Source organism: Sitodiplosis mosellana, unplaced genomic scaffold (genome assembly GCF_009176505.1).
Source record: "Sitodiplosis mosellana isolate CC-2019 unplaced genomic scaffold, AAFC_SMos_1.0 Smas_scaffold_6162, whole genome shotgun sequence".
Classification (NCBI taxonomy): Eukaryota; Metazoa; Arthropoda; class Insecta; order Diptera; family Cecidomyiidae; genus Sitodiplosis; species Sitodiplosis mosellana.
The window spans coordinates 1,723,244-1,743,995 of record NW_022601403.1 but is presented as its reverse complement, the minus strand read 5'-3'; the positions used below and the strand labels follow the sequence as shown (position 1 = coordinate 1,743,995).

General features: G+C 37.5%; 1 protein-coding gene across 5 annotated transcripts in view; it reads left to right on the top strand.

Moving 5' to 3' along the window:
• LOC129574279 (Krueppel-like factor luna) overlaps window positions 1-19,483 on the top strand; it is a 462,889-nt gene extending 443,406 nt beyond the window's left edge. For all 5 annotated transcript variants that reach the window (XM_055456065.1, XM_055456062.1, XM_055456061.1 and 2 more), the window contains exon 5: window positions 15,023-19,483. In XM_055456065.1, coding sequence (XP_055312040.1) covers window positions 15,023-15,198 — 176 coding nt within the window. In that variant the 3' untranslated portion in view covers window positions 15,199-19,483. The remainder of the gene's footprint in view (window positions 1-15,022) is intronic.
• Window positions 19,484-20,752: the final 1,269 nt, after the last annotated feature.

Below are 20,752 nucleotides of genomic sequence, written 5' to 3'. Positions count from 1 at the left end.
CACATCTACAACATGTATAAAATGCAAAGCATGTGTACCGTGGGGAATCGAGAGAGAAAGAGAGATAGAGAAAAAAAAGAGAGGCCTGGCATCAAAGACACGATGCCATCAGTGTACATTGAAGTGAATAAGCACAATATCTCTCTATATGTATATTTTATAATAGATGGAATAAGAAGAAGATGATGTTGATGATGATGATGGAGAAAGAAACAAGCAACAACAACAAAAAACACAGCCAACAAGAAACACGAAGTGAACACATGAAGATGGGACACGAAACGGCAAACTTTTCTTCGACGATACCAATATTGAAAGTTCTTGTTCGAAGAACGAGTTAAAACTTGAGAGAAAAAATTTGAGATAAAAGAGAAGAGAGAAAAATCAATGAGATTTGCGAGACACACACACACACACAAACACCAGATATGTGCAGTGTCGATGCATGCACGACAAACACACACACACATATATTGAAATTCATATTTCAGACTCGGCTTTGGTTCGAACAAATGACGATGGTTGGAGTTAAGGTGACACACACAAACACACGATTTGAAATGAGTATTCCATATCGACAAAGGTTTGATTAAATGGCATACATGATCGCATCTCACCCCTCCCTCCCCGAATGACATCGAATTTCCAAATGCGAAACGAAAACGAATGAGAGAAAGGGAGAGTGAGAGAGATTGACAAACATCGCATTACGAGACCCCATCTGAAATGCGATTACAGCATCGAATGTTGAAACGAACAAAAAAAAAATATATATATATATACACACATTCCAATGAACCGATATGGCTTCGGTTCGGTATTGCATTGCACGGTAAAACGATGAACGTGGTATTACGCACTGCTCCATCGAGCAGCTAAAGTGTTCCTGTGCCCAATGTTTTCTCAATTTCCTTCCTAATGCAATCAACTCACAAATAAAATACTGTATATATTACTGGTGTATTGTTGACATATTAAGAGTAAATTATATTTGATGTATCACACTCACATACACAAAAACACAAACATTCATGCCGGAATCGATGTGTATGGATATGGGTTTGTGTGTTTCTGTTTGCAAGAACAAGACTATTCACTTGGGTGTAAGCGAAAAAGAGAGCGAGCGAGAGAAACGAAAAAAGTATTTCAAGGGCAGTATAGTCATCGGTAACAGTAGCAGTCAAGACTTGGTAGTAGTCTTCAATAAGGCAGCAGAAGCAGTACTGTTTCGATAGCCAAGTAATCAATTTGAAGATGAACGAAACATTTGCCCAAAATGAACATAACGGCAGTACGACAGCAAGCTGTTTGCTGTTTGTAGCATTTGCCAAGGCGACGTTAATTCGGCATGCATATAGACTGAACACTAAAGCTCACAAATACACACACAATACTGGCAGTAGCAGCATTAATCATTTCTTTGTGTGTGATTTATTTACTTTACCCATCAAAATTGCTCAAACTGAACCATGTTCAGTTCGCTCCTTTTCTCTCTTTCTTTGTCACTCTTTACGCTCTCTATCTTGCACACAAACACACATAAACACGGCCTGGGAGTTAGACTGTGCCAGCATACGAAAATTGCTCGCAATCATTTCCCAATTGAGATTTCCCACTTTATGCGTATCCATTTGAATGATGATCCACAAGACAGTCCTATCTATTTTCGTTACATTCCACCGTGCCCGAATGATGTGCTCGCTACACAATCTGCAGAAGCTAAACCAGCATTACTCGATCTCACGACAAGCTTGCGACAAGGCTTGCGATTTGTTGTGCTCGGAAGTTTTGTAATTGTAGTGTTTTTGGCTCTATTTCTTCTTTTCTCTCACTTTCGATGTTATCGTCTCTCTCTCTCTCTCTCTCTCTCTCTCTCTCTCTCTGTGTGTGTGTGTGTGTGTGTCTATCTAATTCTCAGTTTGTCTTCTTGCTCTTGCTCGGTTTTTCTCATCTCGAGATGAGCATAGTCTTTCTATCTTATATTGTCTTTCTGTGAATCAATTGGTACGAGACACACCATAATTCATTTGATGCGATGCATGTTTAACACTGACGAAAACACTACATCAACATATCATGACACGAAACTTTCGATATGGTTTTCGTGTAATCGAAGGACATTTTATGCAATTTTATTCCAAACTAATAAACACATTCGTTTGTTGATGTTGGTGTTGATTGTAAAAACAAATATTGAACAAACGCCATTGGTAGCAACCGTTCGGTACCCATATACAGTGTATATTTCATACATTTCGGGTAAGTTCTCGACAGCACTTTCGACACGGATCATTTGATTGTGTGTTTGAAAGCATGTGTAAAGGACGGTGTATTGGGGACGCGAGATCCCTTTCATCCAATACATCAATCATGATGTATTTCAAGCGGAACACACAAATATGCGTGCCTCAATTTCAATTTTTCCACTTTTTTCATTAACAAAAAATTGGGGGACTCCAATACAAGTTGGATGGAAGCTGGAACAAGATGTTCATCAAGTGGAGTTTTTTCTTCTTCTTTTCGTCGCTCTTGTGTTCTATGTTCCCACCTTTTTTCAAACACAATCCATATCGAGGGGGTCGAAGGCGAATTAAACCATTTCTCCCGAAAAAAAATCGCTCGAATGGAAACATAAGCAATCATCTCCGAAAGGATGGTGACACAAAATAAATAGACGTCACTTTTGATTCGCATGCACTTAACGAAAATTAATTGATTTGTGGCCTCGATGTCATAAAATCCAGCCTCTACCCTTGCTTCGACGGCTTTATCGCGCGTTTTTTTTCTCCTTCAAATTCACTCACGCACGTTTTCCCCATTCATCCGAACATTCAAATGGATTAGATGCAATTAATACATATTATCGATAATTCCAGCGGAAATATTCAAAGCATGTGCTATGGTTGGAACCATCACCAGCATTGTCACAATCATTTCACGCCACACGCTACTCACAATATTCAACCGATAGATTTGTCAAAGATAAAAGCATTCCTAAGCCCTCTCCCTCTCCACTACCACCACATCCACCACCGTCTCCTCTGCTGCCACCTCTTCTTTAGCCTCAAAATTATCGATAGTCGCAATAAAGTGCTTGCTATAATCATCTACCGATGGTATATACCACTCACGCATTCCGAACAGGTAGATTTGCTTGGATAATGATGCCATCGAAGAATTTGCCGTTCTTTGGAACGCGTCTCGTTTGGTTTCGGGGCAAAAAGCTGCGGTCGTTTTTGTTTTTCACTTCAATGGGAAAACATTTTGATTTGAAGTTCGAGAGAAGAATGAAAAAAAAAACACCCAGGACCACGTCGCACATTTGTTTCAAGCTAAACAAGGTGATTTCCGGCCGAAGAGAGAGAGAGAGAGAGAGAGAGAGAGAGAGAGAGAGAGAGATTGGCCTCAGCGAACTAACGTTGACATTATTGTTTCCACTACATAAATTTTGACGCACCGAGAAATTTCGTCGGTCGTCATATTTTCGCCCTAGTCTCGATCTTGTTATGCCATAAGACAAGATATTCTCGTATATATTTTTTTTCTTTTTATGGAACTTATGCGATTTTGACCCACATCTAGTCAAATTATCAAAGATGCGTAGAAAATTGGCCAAAATACGGTTACCACTACCGTCGCTGACGCCACAGAAGGCGAACCAGGCAAAAGAGAAAAAAAATCAGCGCAGAAAAAAAAGACGCGATTCGCTGAGATTTATTACGGCTGTGATTAGATGACATTTGCTATCCGCTTGATACAGTTTGACTATTTGAATTGCTCTTTTTTCTCTCCCTTGATAATCAAACGGCAAACGATGGCATCCTCCGGATCTATGCGAGCGCGCGCGACACTAAATCGCGAAAAACGCTACACACAAACCGGAATTCCGATTTTCTCTGCTCGCTGCGTCGACTCTTTTCCTTTCATTCGCCCTTTTTATTCCGACATAATTTTCGTTCGGCGTTCACATTCTTTTTTTGCATTCATGTTTCGTTGCTGGTGTTGTTTTCGTTTTCCCCCGCTCACTCTCTCCTATTATTTTGTAATTTATAAGCATTATGAAATCATTTTGAACGCCACCATTATTCATGTGGCATGTCTCGATGCGGAAATTTATGCCACTTCAAATGAAACGCGGTTCAAAAGCAACCGAACGAAAAAATAAAAAATAAAGACAAATTCAAGCCCAGCCAATGAAACATTCGGTATACGATTTAAAATAATATATTATTGGCTTAGACAATAATTCATTCCTTTATCTTATGGCAAAATACAACCGAGGAAGAAAAAAACACATACACACCATACACATTCTAGCCGCATCACAGAGATTTGCATGTGAAATCTGCAATAAATCTAATCCATTCCGATCTCAACCTCACTCATCCTCTCTCTCTCTCTCTCTCTCTATCTCGCCAACATCGTCGCATTGTATCGACAGTTATTATGCTGATTTTCACACACACACAGCAGCAGCAGCATCCAAATAAATTACACCAAGCGTAAAACAAATTGATGCCTATAAAAGCAAATTCGAATGTTTGTTGGGTGTGTGTGTGTGATTTTTTCGGTTGTGAATTTCGCAAACGGGCAGAAAGAAAACCGAGATTAGAATCGGAAATACGATATTGGTATTTGGAAAATTGAAGGCATGGCAGGAAAAGTGAGGCGCAGAGAGAAACGGAGTGTTTCAACACAGGCGAAGAGACACAGACGAAGAGACACGAAAAAAGGCAAAAGAGTGAGTAAGACCGAGAAAATTGAAGTGCAAACAAGCAATAGCGAGCATATCGATTGGTTTTCGATTGGTGTTTTGTATGTGTCAAATTGCATTTATGTCACCGAACGAAGTGATTTCAAATTGAATGTGATGCATTTGGTAATGCCGGTGTATGTATGTGCGCTTGTCACACAAACGGTCATCGTTCCCATACTAAATGAATGCCTACTTTGTACACACACATACGACGATGACATTCGATGTGACCGAAGCGTGGATATGCTACGAGCTAAAATGTCGAATGAACCGACCGACCGACTGAACTGAACGTGTTCGAATGGAACAGATGCAGAGAGAAAGAATGTGATTATAGAAAACAACGATTTTTGATACACCAGCACAAAATTGGCCAATTGTTAAAACACATTTTGCCAATGAATGGATCACATCCAGGATGGAGAGAGAGAGAGAGAGAGAGAGAGAGAGAGAGTGAGAGCATTGAAAAATCATGTAAATCGATTGAAAATGTGTCACAGTCATTGATGAATTTATGCAAATGAAAATTAAATTGTCGGATTGTGCACATAGCCGCCTCCGCTATATCCAATTTAGCTTGTATATATACATCCGATAAACATACAGCCAAATACACACACGGACACACACGTTCTTAATTGTGAATTATACAGCGAAACAACTATCTGACCAAAACACACGAATTGTCATTGTTGCATGAGGTCAGATCGTTTGCCAAAATTCCTATCTCGAATTCTATCTCTGTCTTTCACTTCGATGCAGCGATTGACCGACCAACCGACCGACCGACGATGAGATAGCGTCATTCTCCTTTATAGCCATTGCCGCCTTCACTTCCATGTACATTTGGATGGTGTAATGCTTGCAAAATACATTCAATTAAATGATAAGTTTTAGTTGATATTTTAGCATTTGCAAGTTTTAAACGGTCAAACATCAAGTTCAATGAACTGTATAATTCAAAACCAAATCCCATACATGATTGATTTAAACGGATGTGATTCTCGATTCGGGCTTCGTCTACATTTTGATCTCTGGCATCGGTCGACATTTGCATTTCGATTCTCTCTGTTTGTACATATGTACATTGTACATGTGCATGTGTGCTTGTATGCATGTGTGTGATTAGTGCCCGACATGCCATCAATTCTGATGATTTTTAATGGGAAATTCGTTTAAATCATTTAATCTTGTTGAGTTAATTGCGGATTGGCATTTCCTTTTCGGTTCGGCCAAACGATTTGCATACCGAAAACGGAAGGAAATCGGTTTCGAGCGTACGAGAGAGAGAGAGAGAGAGAGAGAGAGAGAGAGAGAAAGAGAGATCTCGTTGTTGATTGCTGTGTGTGGCATTGTCCACCGCATCTCGCTTCGAAACGAAGTGCAAAAGCAATAATTAAAATCCAGTTATATGCCATGGTTACGCCAATCTATGCAATGATACAATTTTCACAACATTTCACCGGTTTCGTACACTGAACACCGGCAACCGAATCAAACCGAATCCATAGCTTTCCGACAGTTTCACATTGTTTGGCCAAACTATTTTCTATTTTCCGTCGGATATGGTAAAAAAAAATACCAATCAACCGAACGCTACTCGAGAAACTGTCGCATTTTGAAATGAATTTTAAGGAAAAATATCAATGTTGCACAGAACAACACTATACTAATTTTAACACTGGATTTGAACACTTTGTTGCCGCCTGTTGTGGTCACATTGTTTTCAGTTTGTTCGGATAAATATTTGTACCAGTAATTGGACAATAATTTTACCATGATTATGACAATTTTAGACGATGTGAGTATAGCACATCGGATGGAGTGAAATTAGGGGAGATGCGGGTGAATCACTCGAGGAGAACAGTGAAATAAGGGAGAAAAAGGAGGAAGTGAAGAGGGAGGGAATGGTGAAAGGAGGAAAATGGTAAAACTATAGGAGATTGGAAGATAAGGTTGATGGAAAGATTGAGGAGATAGGGAGATGGGGGCGATAAGGGAGATCAAATTGATGAGAAGCCCAAGGAGATGTGGAGATCATGAAGATCTCCCGACCAGGTTGAAGATAGCAAAATTGATGAAGATGGGAAAAATGTTTGGATGTGTTCGTTTTATAAAACGAACCATGAGATAACGAGATGGGATGGAAAGGGTAAAAAATGCAGAAAAAAAAACAGAAATGAAAAACCGCACGGTAAATAACAAGCGAGTGAAAATTGGTGAACGAGAAAACGAGTAAAGCAGGTGCTAATGCAGCATTTTGAATTCAAAATATTAAAGAAAAAGAAGAAGAAGAAGAAGGAAAAAAAAGGGAAACAACACAAGAGCCAGAAGAGTATGGAATGTTATGCTCGTGCCTCAGAGCTATTAGATATGGATGTGGATTACTATATTTATCCATTAAGAGCTCTCACACGAATGTGTCGGCGCATATATAGAATTTCATGGAAATGGCATGGCACAGCAGCAACGATTGGGTAGCAGTGGTGGGAAATGAGTATCTTATCGGTCACAAAATCCGAAACAAATGGCGTTGCTCTCAGTTGGCATTTTACCTGCAAATCACCTCTCATTCTCATATTCACTCTCATCGTCTCCGTTGTCGTTGTCGTCTCATATCAAATGTAATAAATGATATTAAAACGAATGTCGTTTTTAAGCCGCTTCACGCGTCACACATTGCAAGCGCGAGGAAGTGAGCGAGAGAGAGAGAGAGAGAGAAACACTCACATGGAGCACACATGGAGCACACATGCAAAAAAGAATGAATGAACGAAACATGGTTATGCTTAAAAAGTGAAACAACTATAAAAATAACTTGAGCATTTCCGCAACCGAAGCAAAGTACTCGACAGCGTGTGTGTGTGTGTCTATCCGTGTATCTTTTTTCCTGGCCATATTTTTGCGACAATGTGCACGATTTTAATTGACTCTGACAATACGATATTCAGTTTGGTGCGGCTTTTTCACACACTCTCTCTCTCTTTCTTTTGCTCACATACAATAGCAGTGGCCCAGGGGTGGCAGACAGGCATATACCCACCATTACCATATTCTCCTATCGTGCACGCATTTTATTACGTGTACATGCGATAATTATGAATAATAGAAAACACAGAGTGAGAGAGCAACAGCAACAGCAACAGCAACAACAACACACAAAAAAAAAATCACACACACGAGAGAGACAGATACACGACGACGACGACGACGACGACGACGACGACGACTGAATGAAAACGTTATGAAATTAACTTAATCAACATAACAACAATTAACTTTTTCCATCGAAACAGCAGCAGCAGTAGCAACAGAATCTCAGCCACACGCGTGCAGACATCCGCCCGCCCGACCATCCAGCCTCTTGTTTCAAGAAATAATTTGATAAAGTTTGTCATCGCCATTTCTCGGTAAAATGGTGTGCTGTGTACTGCTACGCGTGTACTCGTATGCATGTATGTATGCAAAAATATCTTCCGCTTACCATTCGAACAAATTTAATAAGCGACAAAAACATTGTGCACTGCATTTAAAATTGTTTATGGCCCTTTCCACGAGCTGACGCGCGAACGAAGCAATAGAAAGCGAGAGAGAGAGAGAGAGAGAGAGAGAGAGTGTATGAGAGCCCATTTGCACGCATCACCACCTCTCCAATGACATTCACAGCTCCCGTCCATCCACCCCTCCTGCGAATGGAGTTTTTCTTGTTTATTATCGCATCGAAACGACAAATAAATTTGTAGTTTAATGAAATTGTTACAATTTTGTCCTACACTCATGTGAAGAGCAGGTGGATGTGTGTGGTGAGAGAGAGACACGCCACAATTTCCGAGATTCTTGCTCACACTCCAAATCGACATATCATTTACATTTTTGCCATATAGCCACGTTGCAAGTAAATAACATTAAAAACCGACAAATAATATCGAATTGCTGCTTACGAACCCAAGAAAGTCGCAACAATCTCCATCCCAGAGAAAATTGGACAGTTTCATTGGTAAGAGGATGAAAGAACGAGACAGAGCAAGAAAAAAAACACCGAAAAAGCCAACAACTCATCGATATTGTATCATTTTGTTTGCAAATTGTTTGGCCACTGTGTGCGTGCTGTGTGTTTGAGTAACGAAATTCATCAGTGGTGGGGCGTACACAGTTTTAATTGGCCATTAATTTAGATTGACGGAGTTACATATTCCGAAAATGGATATCCATTCAAAATGCCAGCATCTATTGAATTGCTTGATAAATTATGCAACACAACTCTCTTGCTCACTCGCTAGTTTTCTCTATTTCTCCGTCTATCTCACTTTGGTTCCATCGTTGCCACCGTTTCGGGCTTCGTATGTCACGCGCATCGGACAAACTATGAGTAGCGCGACTTTCCAGCTCTGGTTCTGCTCGGCTTATTCAGAGAAATGATTATATTTGTGCATTTGAGTTGGTGCCATTTTGAAAATGAACACATGTTGTTGTCATCATCGTCATCCTAGTCATCGTCGTTGTCGTTCTTCTCAAGTGGTCAAATTGAGAGAGCGAGTAACAATTTCTGTAACGAACAATATTCACTTGAAGATCAGGAATCAAAATGTGCAAATGAACAACGGGGTGTGAAATGCTCATGCGACCTGTTCGCAATTGCATTCTTGTGCAATGCGTGTATGCACTGTGGATTGGTCGGAAGGTGAGCGCTTACTTTCAAATGGCCATTATTAAATGATGCATTCACAGTTCGGCACTTTTTGTTCTCTTTCTTTCACCCGTCTCGTGCACGTTCTCAACTCGTCTCCATTCTTCATGGTATTGTGTGTCGCTCCTTTGAAGTGTTATTCACTTACTTTTAATTTGCATTGAATTTCTGCTTATGACATGCGATGCACTCAAACCATTGCGGAAATATTCGGTTTGCATGCGTACTTCAACATGACGTTCCCTTTGCGATGTACCTTTCACAATGGACGAACCGAGTGCTGGTTTTTTTTTCTCTCTCCTGTTCACTTTGCATTTCATCGTTTGGCCACGTTTTTTTCCCTGTTCGTCTTGATTTAGACGTCATTTGGTCAATTTGCACAGTGGCACATACTTATGTGCATCGAGCAAAGAGTTAGTCGTGAAGGGTATTTTGTAATTGAATAAAGGAATAATCGAGAGAGAACTGCACTCGAGCAGGAAGGAACAGAACAGGAAAAAAAAATACACACATATAGGCGAGGCATGCGAGCGCATTTTTAGAAAAACTTGTGATTAACAGTTGAATTGGAATAGGGCCGATGAAGTGCGTGTGTTGACGAGAGACACATGAGTGTGTGAGAAAAAGAGACGCCGAAATGAAACACCATATTTACGAACGATGCATATTATGAAAACTGTCTCTGAATTGGGAGAGAGAGAGAGTTGGCGACCCTTCGACTTTTCTCTTCCTCGACACCAACTATTCACTTTTCACCGTCCCTTTCCATCTCTCATTCCTCGTGATTATACTCGTCGCTTTTTTTTATGTGTTGCATAACTAAATGTACAAATATGGACGAGTCGCTCTCTTGCTCTCTCATTCCTTTCTATCCTCTCGTTCTCTCTCTCCGCTACACTATCACACACACAACGCCCGCACCCATCGGCAAATATCAAAAGAAAAAGTAAATGGCATAGCGACAAAGTTGTTCATAATTTAATTTCCCGAACAGCACAAAATTGTTGTCATGTTGCATTTCAATTTTAATTAATGGAACGTGAAAAGCACTGCACTCTTTGGTCGTTTTGTCGATATGGTGTGTGTTGCGTGTGTATTTCGTGTGTATGTTTCGAATCCTTTTTCCATGCGTCAAAAGAGCAGAAGAGCCAAAGAGTAGACGGGTAGAGAGGATGAGAGTTTTTGATTGTTGAGAGCGATGCACTGGTATTTTCTCTCTTGCTCGCGCTCTCTCAATCTCTCACCCGCGCTCGCTCGATCTCTTCACGCTTCATTTTTGTATCGTTGATTTTTCATTAGAAATTAATGCAGTTGAGCATTTTATCGTTCTCCCACACTTTGCCGCGATGCGATCACTATTTATCGATTGCCTATCGATGTACGTGAAAGCGGTGTATACACACAATACATACACCAATGTAATGACAACAAAAACATGTCAATGATCGAACTTTTACGCTGCACATTAAAAACCGTTATGAACATTTATTTCTTACTTTTTTTCTCTTCAAAGATTCACTTTGGAATTGAATCGAAATGGAAATTGTGAAAGCGGTGAAAGAGCTGAAATTCATTGTCATTTGTCGATCGGTGTCAACATTGGGGCTGTTTGCATCCGAACGATAGCAATCGCATTGTGTCTATTGTTCGTTTATAATTTAACTCAATTGTTCCGTACGTATTCGAAATTTAAACGGCGACAAAACGGGATGGGTGGCTGATGGGTGACAATGTTAAACCATTGTGCGTATTCTCATCCAAATGCATCGATTTGCGAATGCAACACCATCTTTATATTCAAAGCCATAAATTCATGTTGCCAATGGCCATTGTGCTCGAGATGCTCATTTTATCTGTGAAAATGGTCGAATTCGATGTTTGCTAAGCATTTGTATTGTGGTTATGCCACTTTTTACTGTTCTTATTCCTCTGTTTCGTTCACATTTCTTATGGTACATACTTTGAAAGCTTTTTTCAATCGGCTTCGTTCCTTTTTCGACAACTTGGTGCGTTTGCACAAACACAAAAGCAACAACAGATTGCATCACATTTGCCACGGATTTTTGCTCGAAAACGAGATGCAATTGATTGCTGGCCGTTTGCGTACGAATTCATTTTTTGTCCGCTTCATTCGCCGAGATGCTTCATTCTTTCGTCGTCTTTTCCATCTTTTCGTGTGTATTCACTCACACTCAATGTCTCTCCTTTTCTTCCCTCTACCCTAGATCTCTCTCTCTCTCTCCATCTACCTCTCATTCTCTCTCTTTCCCTCAGTTCCTGTCTTTTTTTCCCTTCTTATTTTCCTCACTCCGAATTTCTTGGCACCCTTTTGCCCTCCTTCACATCGATTGAACTGTATGACGATAATACAACGAACAAACGGAGCTGGTGTCAACTGTCCAACACGCTGAAATGTGTATATTGCACTTTTCAAGCTCGATTAATGTTATTTTCAACTCTTTACTATTCCATTATGCTCTTTGAGTGCTCGCACAGCGCACACATACACTTTTTTCAGTGCTGTTCACTCTTCGTTGGCCGGTGCAGTGCAATGCACGCCTCGACTTTGCCATACAAAGTTGGTTAATAGCCAAAAGCACCATTTCATAGAAAATGTGTGTTTCTTCCTCTCTTCGTCTACCCTCTCTCTTTCATTTCTATCCAAAGCTTGTTCAACACTCGCAGCGACATAAATTTTGTATGGATGAATAATGTGCGCGGTTTCGATGAGTTTAATTGAGTTTAACATAAAAATGTCGCCAAATATTTTATGCATTTTCTAAGAATTATGCTAAAAATGTTAGCCATTTTTCGTTAATTATGCATAATTTATCGCCGTGAATTAGTTAAATTATATCGTTTTTGCCAACAACTTTGTGACAGCTCGGTCAAAATGGTACGACATAGTGAGTGCTCTATTTTTTCCACTGTTTTTTTTTTACACACTGTCGATGACACACCATTTTCCATGAGTCAATTTTCATTCATTTTTGCTTTGTATTAAAGAAAGAGAGACCAGCTTCAAAACCAAGGGCGAATCACTACTGAAAATTAGAATGAGAAATTTCTCGAATTAGAATTCAGCACTTTTTAGTATCAAAAAGATACTTTCAGTAGATTATTCGTGGTTTTTCAGTAGTTTAAATTTAGTATCATCAGATTCATTATTTCATGATTCGCTTGAGAACTCTCGGATTCATCCCTTGCTTTAAATCAAAGCTTTTGAAAGTCATTTTTCCATGACACGCCGTTGATCAACACAAAATGTCAAATTTCGAGTGATGAATTAAAATTTCAAGCAAAACTAGCGTAAATTTCAGTGTGTAAATCGCTTACGATCACTACGAAAACGAAATTGTAATGCAATTGTGTGGATGTGTTAATTTTATTTATAATCTGAATCAATTCGAAATATTTTGACGACTCATACAATTTCTTCATTGCTCTTGTGTCATAAATGCATATTAGCTTGTGTCTAAATTTACACTCTTCCGGAATGATAGAAAATTATATTGCCAAGTGTTGGGATCGAAAAAAAATTCTCATCATTGCAAAATTGCAACTGGTTTTACATCTCTCGTGATTTTCGACATAAGGAAGAGAGAGAGAGAGAGAGAGAGAGAGAGAGAGAAAGAGAGAGAGAGAGAGATGTTAGAATAATGATATAGTATATGGTGCAGTTATCGTCAAATGCTTTAGAAAGTGTTCGGGGATAAAATGACTTGAAAACCATAATTGAATTCTTGAAATGAACTTGGTTGCGAATTCTTTGAATGTGTTGCATATTTCGAGACAGAGTGATAGAGATAGAGAGAGAGAGATGTGATATTGATGATGCAAACTCAATGGGCTGAAGCACTTTAGTGTGTAAACAAACCGAAAATGAATTCATCACAATTTTTGATTGTTGAACATTCGGAATGAGCGTGAGCGAGCGAGCGAGTGAGAGAAATTGGATGCAAAGAGAGAGTCGTTGTCTGGTGCCAAAATATGTGCTGATTAGTCAAGCCTGACTTTCAGCAGCAGCAACAAGGAAACAATTGTTTCGATCGTTTCTTGTTGATTCTCTTGCTTCAATTGTATTTCATTTGCAGAATTTGTAATTGTAACGTAACAATGTGCCCATTTCTCCTTTCCGCTCTCTTGCGCTCTCTCTCAGAGCAGAGAGCTCTCGATCTCGCCCACCTTCTGTTGCGAATACCGACCATTCGAATGGTGCCATAATATGCATTTACTGTTCGCTCAAATGACTGCACAAATTCCGGCATGTGCTACTGCTCGGGTGCAAGTGAAATGAAATCTTTCGCAATTATTCGAAGGGTGGCGGTCGGGCCCGGGACGAGGTTGTGGTATGGCTTGATTGCGACAGCAACTCACAAAATTACATTCATATTCATGGAAAATGCTACATATTAAATTGCTTAATGATTTGATGTCAAGATTTTTACCGGTTTATGATGTTATGAAAAGCGAAGCATTCAATTCAATCAAAATATAGAGAGTTTGGATTCCGTTTTTTCTTCTCTTTTTCCTTCATTCCTCCGTTAATTATTAAATCTGCAAACCAAATTTTCAGGCTACATACACACAAAATCTCTGACAATTAATGCGGTTACGAATTTCATAGTACTCAATTCCGAAAAATCAGAGGCTGTCGTGCTCTGCGTCTCGTGTTCTTTGTGTTTCTCTCGCATTTTCTCTAGCTTTTACTCGTTTTCTCTTACGTTGGCTTCCTTACGTTCACGCGTGTTCTCCCTTAGAAATGCACTAAGAGGAACAGAGAATGAGACACACAAAAACTAGAGAAAGATAGGAAAAGGGAAAAATGGAAGTAAATGAGTGAAAAAGACCCAAGCCTGGTTAGCTCCACTCTGATATTCCTGGTGTCACTCATTTTGATTAAAGCGATTGGACTTTTATTTACGCAACACACGCACAATGCACGCATTTTCTTCAGCGCGACCAAGCGATGTGTGAATTATTGTCGGTTAGCGAAATTTGCACTGCTAGTTCAGGCAAGCATCCTCTTGGAAATGATTAGATTCGCTTTGGTTTGCTTTGGCTCAATGCCAATAACAATCTGCATGTCGTTTGAACGTGAAATCGCTTCACAATTTTCTTTAATGATGGAGTGCGTTCTTTGGTTTTGGTTTAAATTCCGTTGAATTATAAGGCATTTAATTAGGAGAGGCGCTTCGGAAAATCCAACGTTTTCTACCAAAATTTAAATATTCATCTTTTATTTTTGTTCAAACAAAAATACGCCGAAAGAAGTACATCAGGTCTGGAAGTACACCATTTTGGCATGGAATGAGCGCATTTCAACGGCTTCCGGCTGAAATAATGGGGAATTTTCTTTATTATAATTTTTTCTTCTTTTTTTTCATTCTGAAATTCAAAATCTGAATTAAAAATTAATCCAATGTACGATTTATTCGCGGAATAAGTTTTAAAAAAAAGATCAAATTTAGACCAATTTCTTCAAATTTTGATTCTTTTGTTCGTAGTTCATTTTTTTCCTACTAAATATTTACTATTATAAACTAAATCCATTTTCCTTGTTTTTCAATCATTTTCAGGTGAAAAGCCGTACAAATGTTCGTGGGAAGGTTGTGAATGGAGATTTGCGCGTAGTGATGAGTTGACGCGTCACTATCGAAAACATACCGGTGCTAAACCATTCAAATGTCGCCATTGTGACCGTTGCTTTTCACGCAGTGATCATCTTGCATTGCACGCCAAGCGTCACGTCTAAGCTAGGACCATCGCGATTAATTTGGGCCCGAAAAAATACGCGTATCGAGGAAAAGAAAAGGAAGCGGAAGAATCCGAAGCTGAACACTAACACTGTGTAGAAATTCCAGTAGAAACCAAAATCAAGCGTCAAACACTTGAAAAACATTTAGTAGGAGCTAATTGAAACAAATGAGAAGAAAAGAAGTAAAAAAAAACACTAAAAAAACCCACATAATGGTTAATTTTGCGTTTTTAGTTAGTAGGAATTATCATCTACTAATGTTATGACATTCACACTAGAAAAGAAGATAAAAACATAAGTCGTATGGAAAAAATAAATGACGACACAGATAGCTAGTTAATCATCACGAATCAAATGCGTAAACCGCGTTTGAATGAATAAAACAAAACTACAGAAATCCATAGCAGAAAGTAGTAGTAAAAACACACACACACACACAACACACATTTAAGCATTAAGTAAAGAATGCTCTACTTGTAGCAGTAGTAGTAAGAAGAAAATAGCGCCTCATCACATGTGAGGGTTAATGTTCGACTGGTGTGTCGAATATGAAGAAGAAGAAGAAGAAAAAAACACACTATTCCTAGTTCTTTGTCTCTCTTTATAGCATATATATTAATGATTTTAATTTTTCACTTCATTTCTTTGTCTCCCTTCCTTTTTTTACATATTTGTTTATTACCTTGTAAGTAAGAGAAAAAAAAATAACTGAAAAAAACGGTATAACCAACCAAAAAAATGAATGAGATGAGAAAAAAACAGAAAGAGAAAGAGTTATGAAGCCCCTTTCATACCAAATGAATGGTTCACTAAAATATTTAAAAATGCGCAAACATTTTGTCATATTTTTTTTTCGTTCGTTTCCTTCTGTTCGCGACGAACCAATGCACTTTTTTCGAGGAAATTGTTGGGTCGTTCTTCTTCTTTTCTATATGTAGAATGTCAAATAATAATGTATAGTAAATGTTATGTTTTCTTTAACCTCCCCCCTCCCCCGGCAGCCAATTTTCATGGAAAATTGTTTGTGAAATAAGCTGCGGTGTCTGTATGTCAAGTACTCATACAAATTGATGGTAGAATGAAATGGGCCGATTGATTTATTATAAATGTGTGATGAAATGTAAGAGGAAATGAAAAAAATTGGACCGTAGTAAAAACCATTACTGCGGCAAATGTCGTGTGTGTATGAAAGCTAGATATGAAACAAAGCGAAACAGAGGAAAAAATGTTTTTTTGTGTCGTGTGTGATTTATGTGTTGCAAATACATCCTAGACGCACACGCATACATTTCTATTTTGTTCACAAAACATTTCTTCTGCTCAATTGAGAATTCGATCAATTGGCGATGACGTCAATTTGGTCGATTTCGATCAATGGCACGTGAAAATGCATCAAATTAGCTTAAACACACACACACACACACACACACACACACACTAATTCAACGATAAGTAAACGTAAGCCAAAAATGAAAAAAAAATAGTGAAAGAAATACAAAAATGTGCATAGATTAGATAAAAAAGAAATTTTTTTTTTACAGATTGTCGATGGAAAAAAACATTTCCCCCCTCGCCATGAAATGCAATCCAATGCTTCAGAACATTTTTTTCTTCCTGCACCCAAACCTTCTTCATCACACACACACACACATACACACGCACCATTTTTTTTTCGTTGTCATCGTCGTCAAACGTTTTAGTTTTTTTTTCTTGTATAAAATAAGAACATCTATTGTTTATCTTTAGTTTTCTGTTCGTTTTCGATTTTAAGTAAGCAAATACAATGGTTTAAGTTCATTTTTAATGTAAATGTGCATGTAGTCTCTGGTCTCTATATGATAAGAGCTTCCTTTTTAGTTTGTGTCTTTCATTTTCGTTTCATCTCTATTTTTCACAAACATGTATAGACAGAGTATAATTGTATGTGTAAATCAGTTTTAGACATGTGGCCGTCGTGGTGATGAATAACAATTCAAGCCATGAGCCGCAACACGCGTTCCATTTTACAAGTACAATTTAAGCACACGAGTGGATTTGGATGTCGTCACTCTTCTTTTACATCATAACATCATCTTTTACTGATTGTTCAGAGTAAGCGCGACTTACATAGTCAAACGAACTTCGTCCTAAGCTGAAGGAGATACTTTCTCTTGGACGAAAGTGTGTCCACGTTTGATATTGTACTTGGAACCCATTTATATAGAGTTAAAGAGCTTTTATTCGAGCCAATTTTTATGAGCTTTCATTTAGAGCCAATTTTCAATAAGTTACAAGAGAACATACAACGGCAAACTTTGAATCCGTTTGCCATTTCGTGCTATTCGTTTTTAGTTGATATCAACATGTTTCCTTTTTACATAAATTTTTTTCTCTTCAAACCTTCTCTATTTCCACCTTAATTAATGATCTATTTGTAATGTCCACACACACCCACAAACACACCATTCGTTCGTTGAATTCAACAAATAAGAAAAAAGTTTTTTTTACGTCGATTTGTTTACTTTATGCACAAAATTTGTTTTTAATCGAAATCGAAAATTTTGTTATTCAAATGCAATTCGAGATATTTGACAAGAGTGGACGCCAGTTTAGAGTGCAAGCAGACATGAAGGTTCAAGTTGACACTTTTGGAACACAATTTTGTGTTTTTAAGGTCAAAAGAGACAAAATTTAAAGTTCCAACCGCTTCTTGGGAGAAATTTTCGAATTTTTTTCATGAATTTCCTTTGGATTTTTTGTCCAGAAAATCTTTCAAATTTTCTTCAGAAGTTTTTTTTTTTGATTTTTTTTTTTTTGAACTTTCCAAACGAATTTCGCTGAGATATTCGATCAAATTTCTGAATTTTTCTTCCGTTTTTTTTTCGGAAGAAGTGAACTTCCGTCTATCAAGAACTTCCCAACGTTTTTCCATGCATGAGGAAGCGATGACCAACGATTAACTGTAGAGTGATAGAAAGTGAGTGAAAACATTAAAGTTAATTCCAATGAATAAAACACATCACTGCCACAATAATAATATAATGAATTCGATCACTTCAATGTTGTATTTCATTCATTTTCGCAAATTTTGTCTTTTGTACAATTTTTTTGTCTTTTTGTCAATGAGAGATTTTCACTCCTTTGTGGCTGCCACACTCGTACGATTTGTGCGATCAAATCGTTGATTTCTGACATGGAATGAATGGAGAGAGCCTTTTTAATGGCATTCAATTTGATTTTGGACTTTCAAGTCCACTTGAAATGAAAGCGAAGCATCGTAATTTTACAAAGAGCCAGCCCAATTTTTTGCTCCAAAAATCAATGGCTGAATTCAATTTTTCCAACTGCCCTGTCATAAGTCAAATCATTCCGTGGAAATCGCTTGTCAAAATAGTTATTATTTTCATTCGTCAACTTTAGCGAAAGCAAAAGAAAAAAAAGTGAAGAGCATTTGATTTAGATGTTAGGTAAATTGATATGAGCATTTCTAGTTTAATTCGCAGTCGAGTGGCTGCAACCAGCATGCATTCGAATGTCCACCAAATTTTGTTTATCCTTTGCTGCTCCCTTTTCTTTTTGTTTAGTCCATTGTATGTTGTAGAAATGACATTCTATATCGATTTAAAAGGAAAAAAAATGAAAAATTATAAATGCGCCTTTCTTTTATTTCATTCTTCTGCTAGTTTAATAAATGTTAGATATTAAATTGTACGATCGCTAATGAATTCATTCGTATTTTATGTCAATGAATCATATGAGTTAAATTCTAGTGGATTTTTTTTTGTCTTTCTGTCTGTCTTATTTTTGACTTTACTCAACTCGTGTTGATCCACATTGTTGTGGAACCATGATTGAATAATCCATGTTAGTCGAATGGATTTAGTATACTGGTCGTGTGACATCTTGTGCGTGGGGCTACTTGTGCCACGTGTATACCGGCCACACACTGCACAAAGCCGAAAAATATAGAGCGAATTATTTAGATTAAATTTTTTCTAGCATTTATTGGTTAATTTTTGTTTGTTTATTTAGAAACATGTGTCCTCCCCTCTATAAACAAAATATTTACTGTCATTGTTTTGTCCACAATGTAATCGAGTGTAATTTAATGAAAAAATAAATGCAGAAAAAAAAATGATGTTGGACAAACAATGACAAATGACCCTTCTTTTTTGCTTAAAATTTATTTTGTAAACAAATCGAATGAGAAAAAAAGAAAGAAAAAAATTTATATTGATTTTCTTATAGTTCTATTTTAGATTTTATGAAATAAAAATTTGTATTTTTAAAAATTTGAAACCAATTGACCCGTTTTTCTTTTGTTTTTATTATTTCTACCAGTTTTTTCTTTTCTTTTGATTTTGTCCACCATTTTGGATCGTCCTTTGCTTTTTTTTCCCTCATCGACCACAAATTGTTATGACATTTTTTGTGGTCAGGATTCTTTTTCAGTTTTTCGATTGTCGATTGAAATAAAATTAAAAGGATTGGAACATACGTAAACTTTTTCGGAGATATTATCGCATTTCGAGAAAAAAAAATTAATTTCGAACAATTCTTACTTCGAAAATTGTCGACTTTCGAAAAATGTCTAGTTTGTCCGAAAATATCTTGTTCGAATAAGTTGGAAAATGGAAAACTTTGAAATAGAAGAAGTTAAATGCCCGAATCCTGGAGTAAGAAATAATTCAATTCCGAGAAGAAACCAATTTCAATCGACAATCGTCTTGAGTTTATTTACGATGCTGATTTAGCGCTGATGGTTCAAAGAACTGAAAGAAAATAGCTTTATCCCATTCGTCACATTCATTGGATGCAATGGTTAAAGCCACTAGTATCAACTATCAACATTAAATTAGGTGTTCAATCAACATTAAGTATTTCCATTTGATTAAATTTTTTTTGGCACATCATCACCCTGCAACTTCATATTTTCCACTCAAAAAAAACACAATCCTTTCACATTTCATTTGGTGTACAGAACTGAAAAGTTCGAGTGTATTTCATGTGACGATGCAGTCTCGATAGCAGCTAAGAAAAAGAGAGACAATTATGCGATCGTAGCTGTGTCAGAGCATTGTGTAGGGGATATAAATTTTGACTATATCGCGATGTAGTAGATAAAAAAGGTGAATAAGTGACACATACAAAAAAACAACAACAACAACACAACAAAAAAAACAAGAGAAATGAATCAAGTGAGAAAATAAGAAAACAATTGGCTGTTAATTCAAAACACTTTTTTAGACTATATTTATATGTGTAAATAGGGTAAATTGAGGCGTAATTTTTAGAGCAAAATATGCGAAGCAAAGAAGAAAGAGAAGTAAACAAAACCCACAAAAAAAAAGAATTAAGAGAATAAATGAAGCGAATACATTTTTATATTGTAGACACAAAACTTTATTTTTCTCAAACAAGTGATTAAACTAAATAAAAATCAAGATACACACAACAACAAGGAAAGAAAACCAGAAAAATATTATGGCCAAAAAACAAGCAAATTACTGCGATTCACACTGGATATAAGAAGAGATGAGAGAATATTTGGTTCGCTTCGCATGGCTTTATT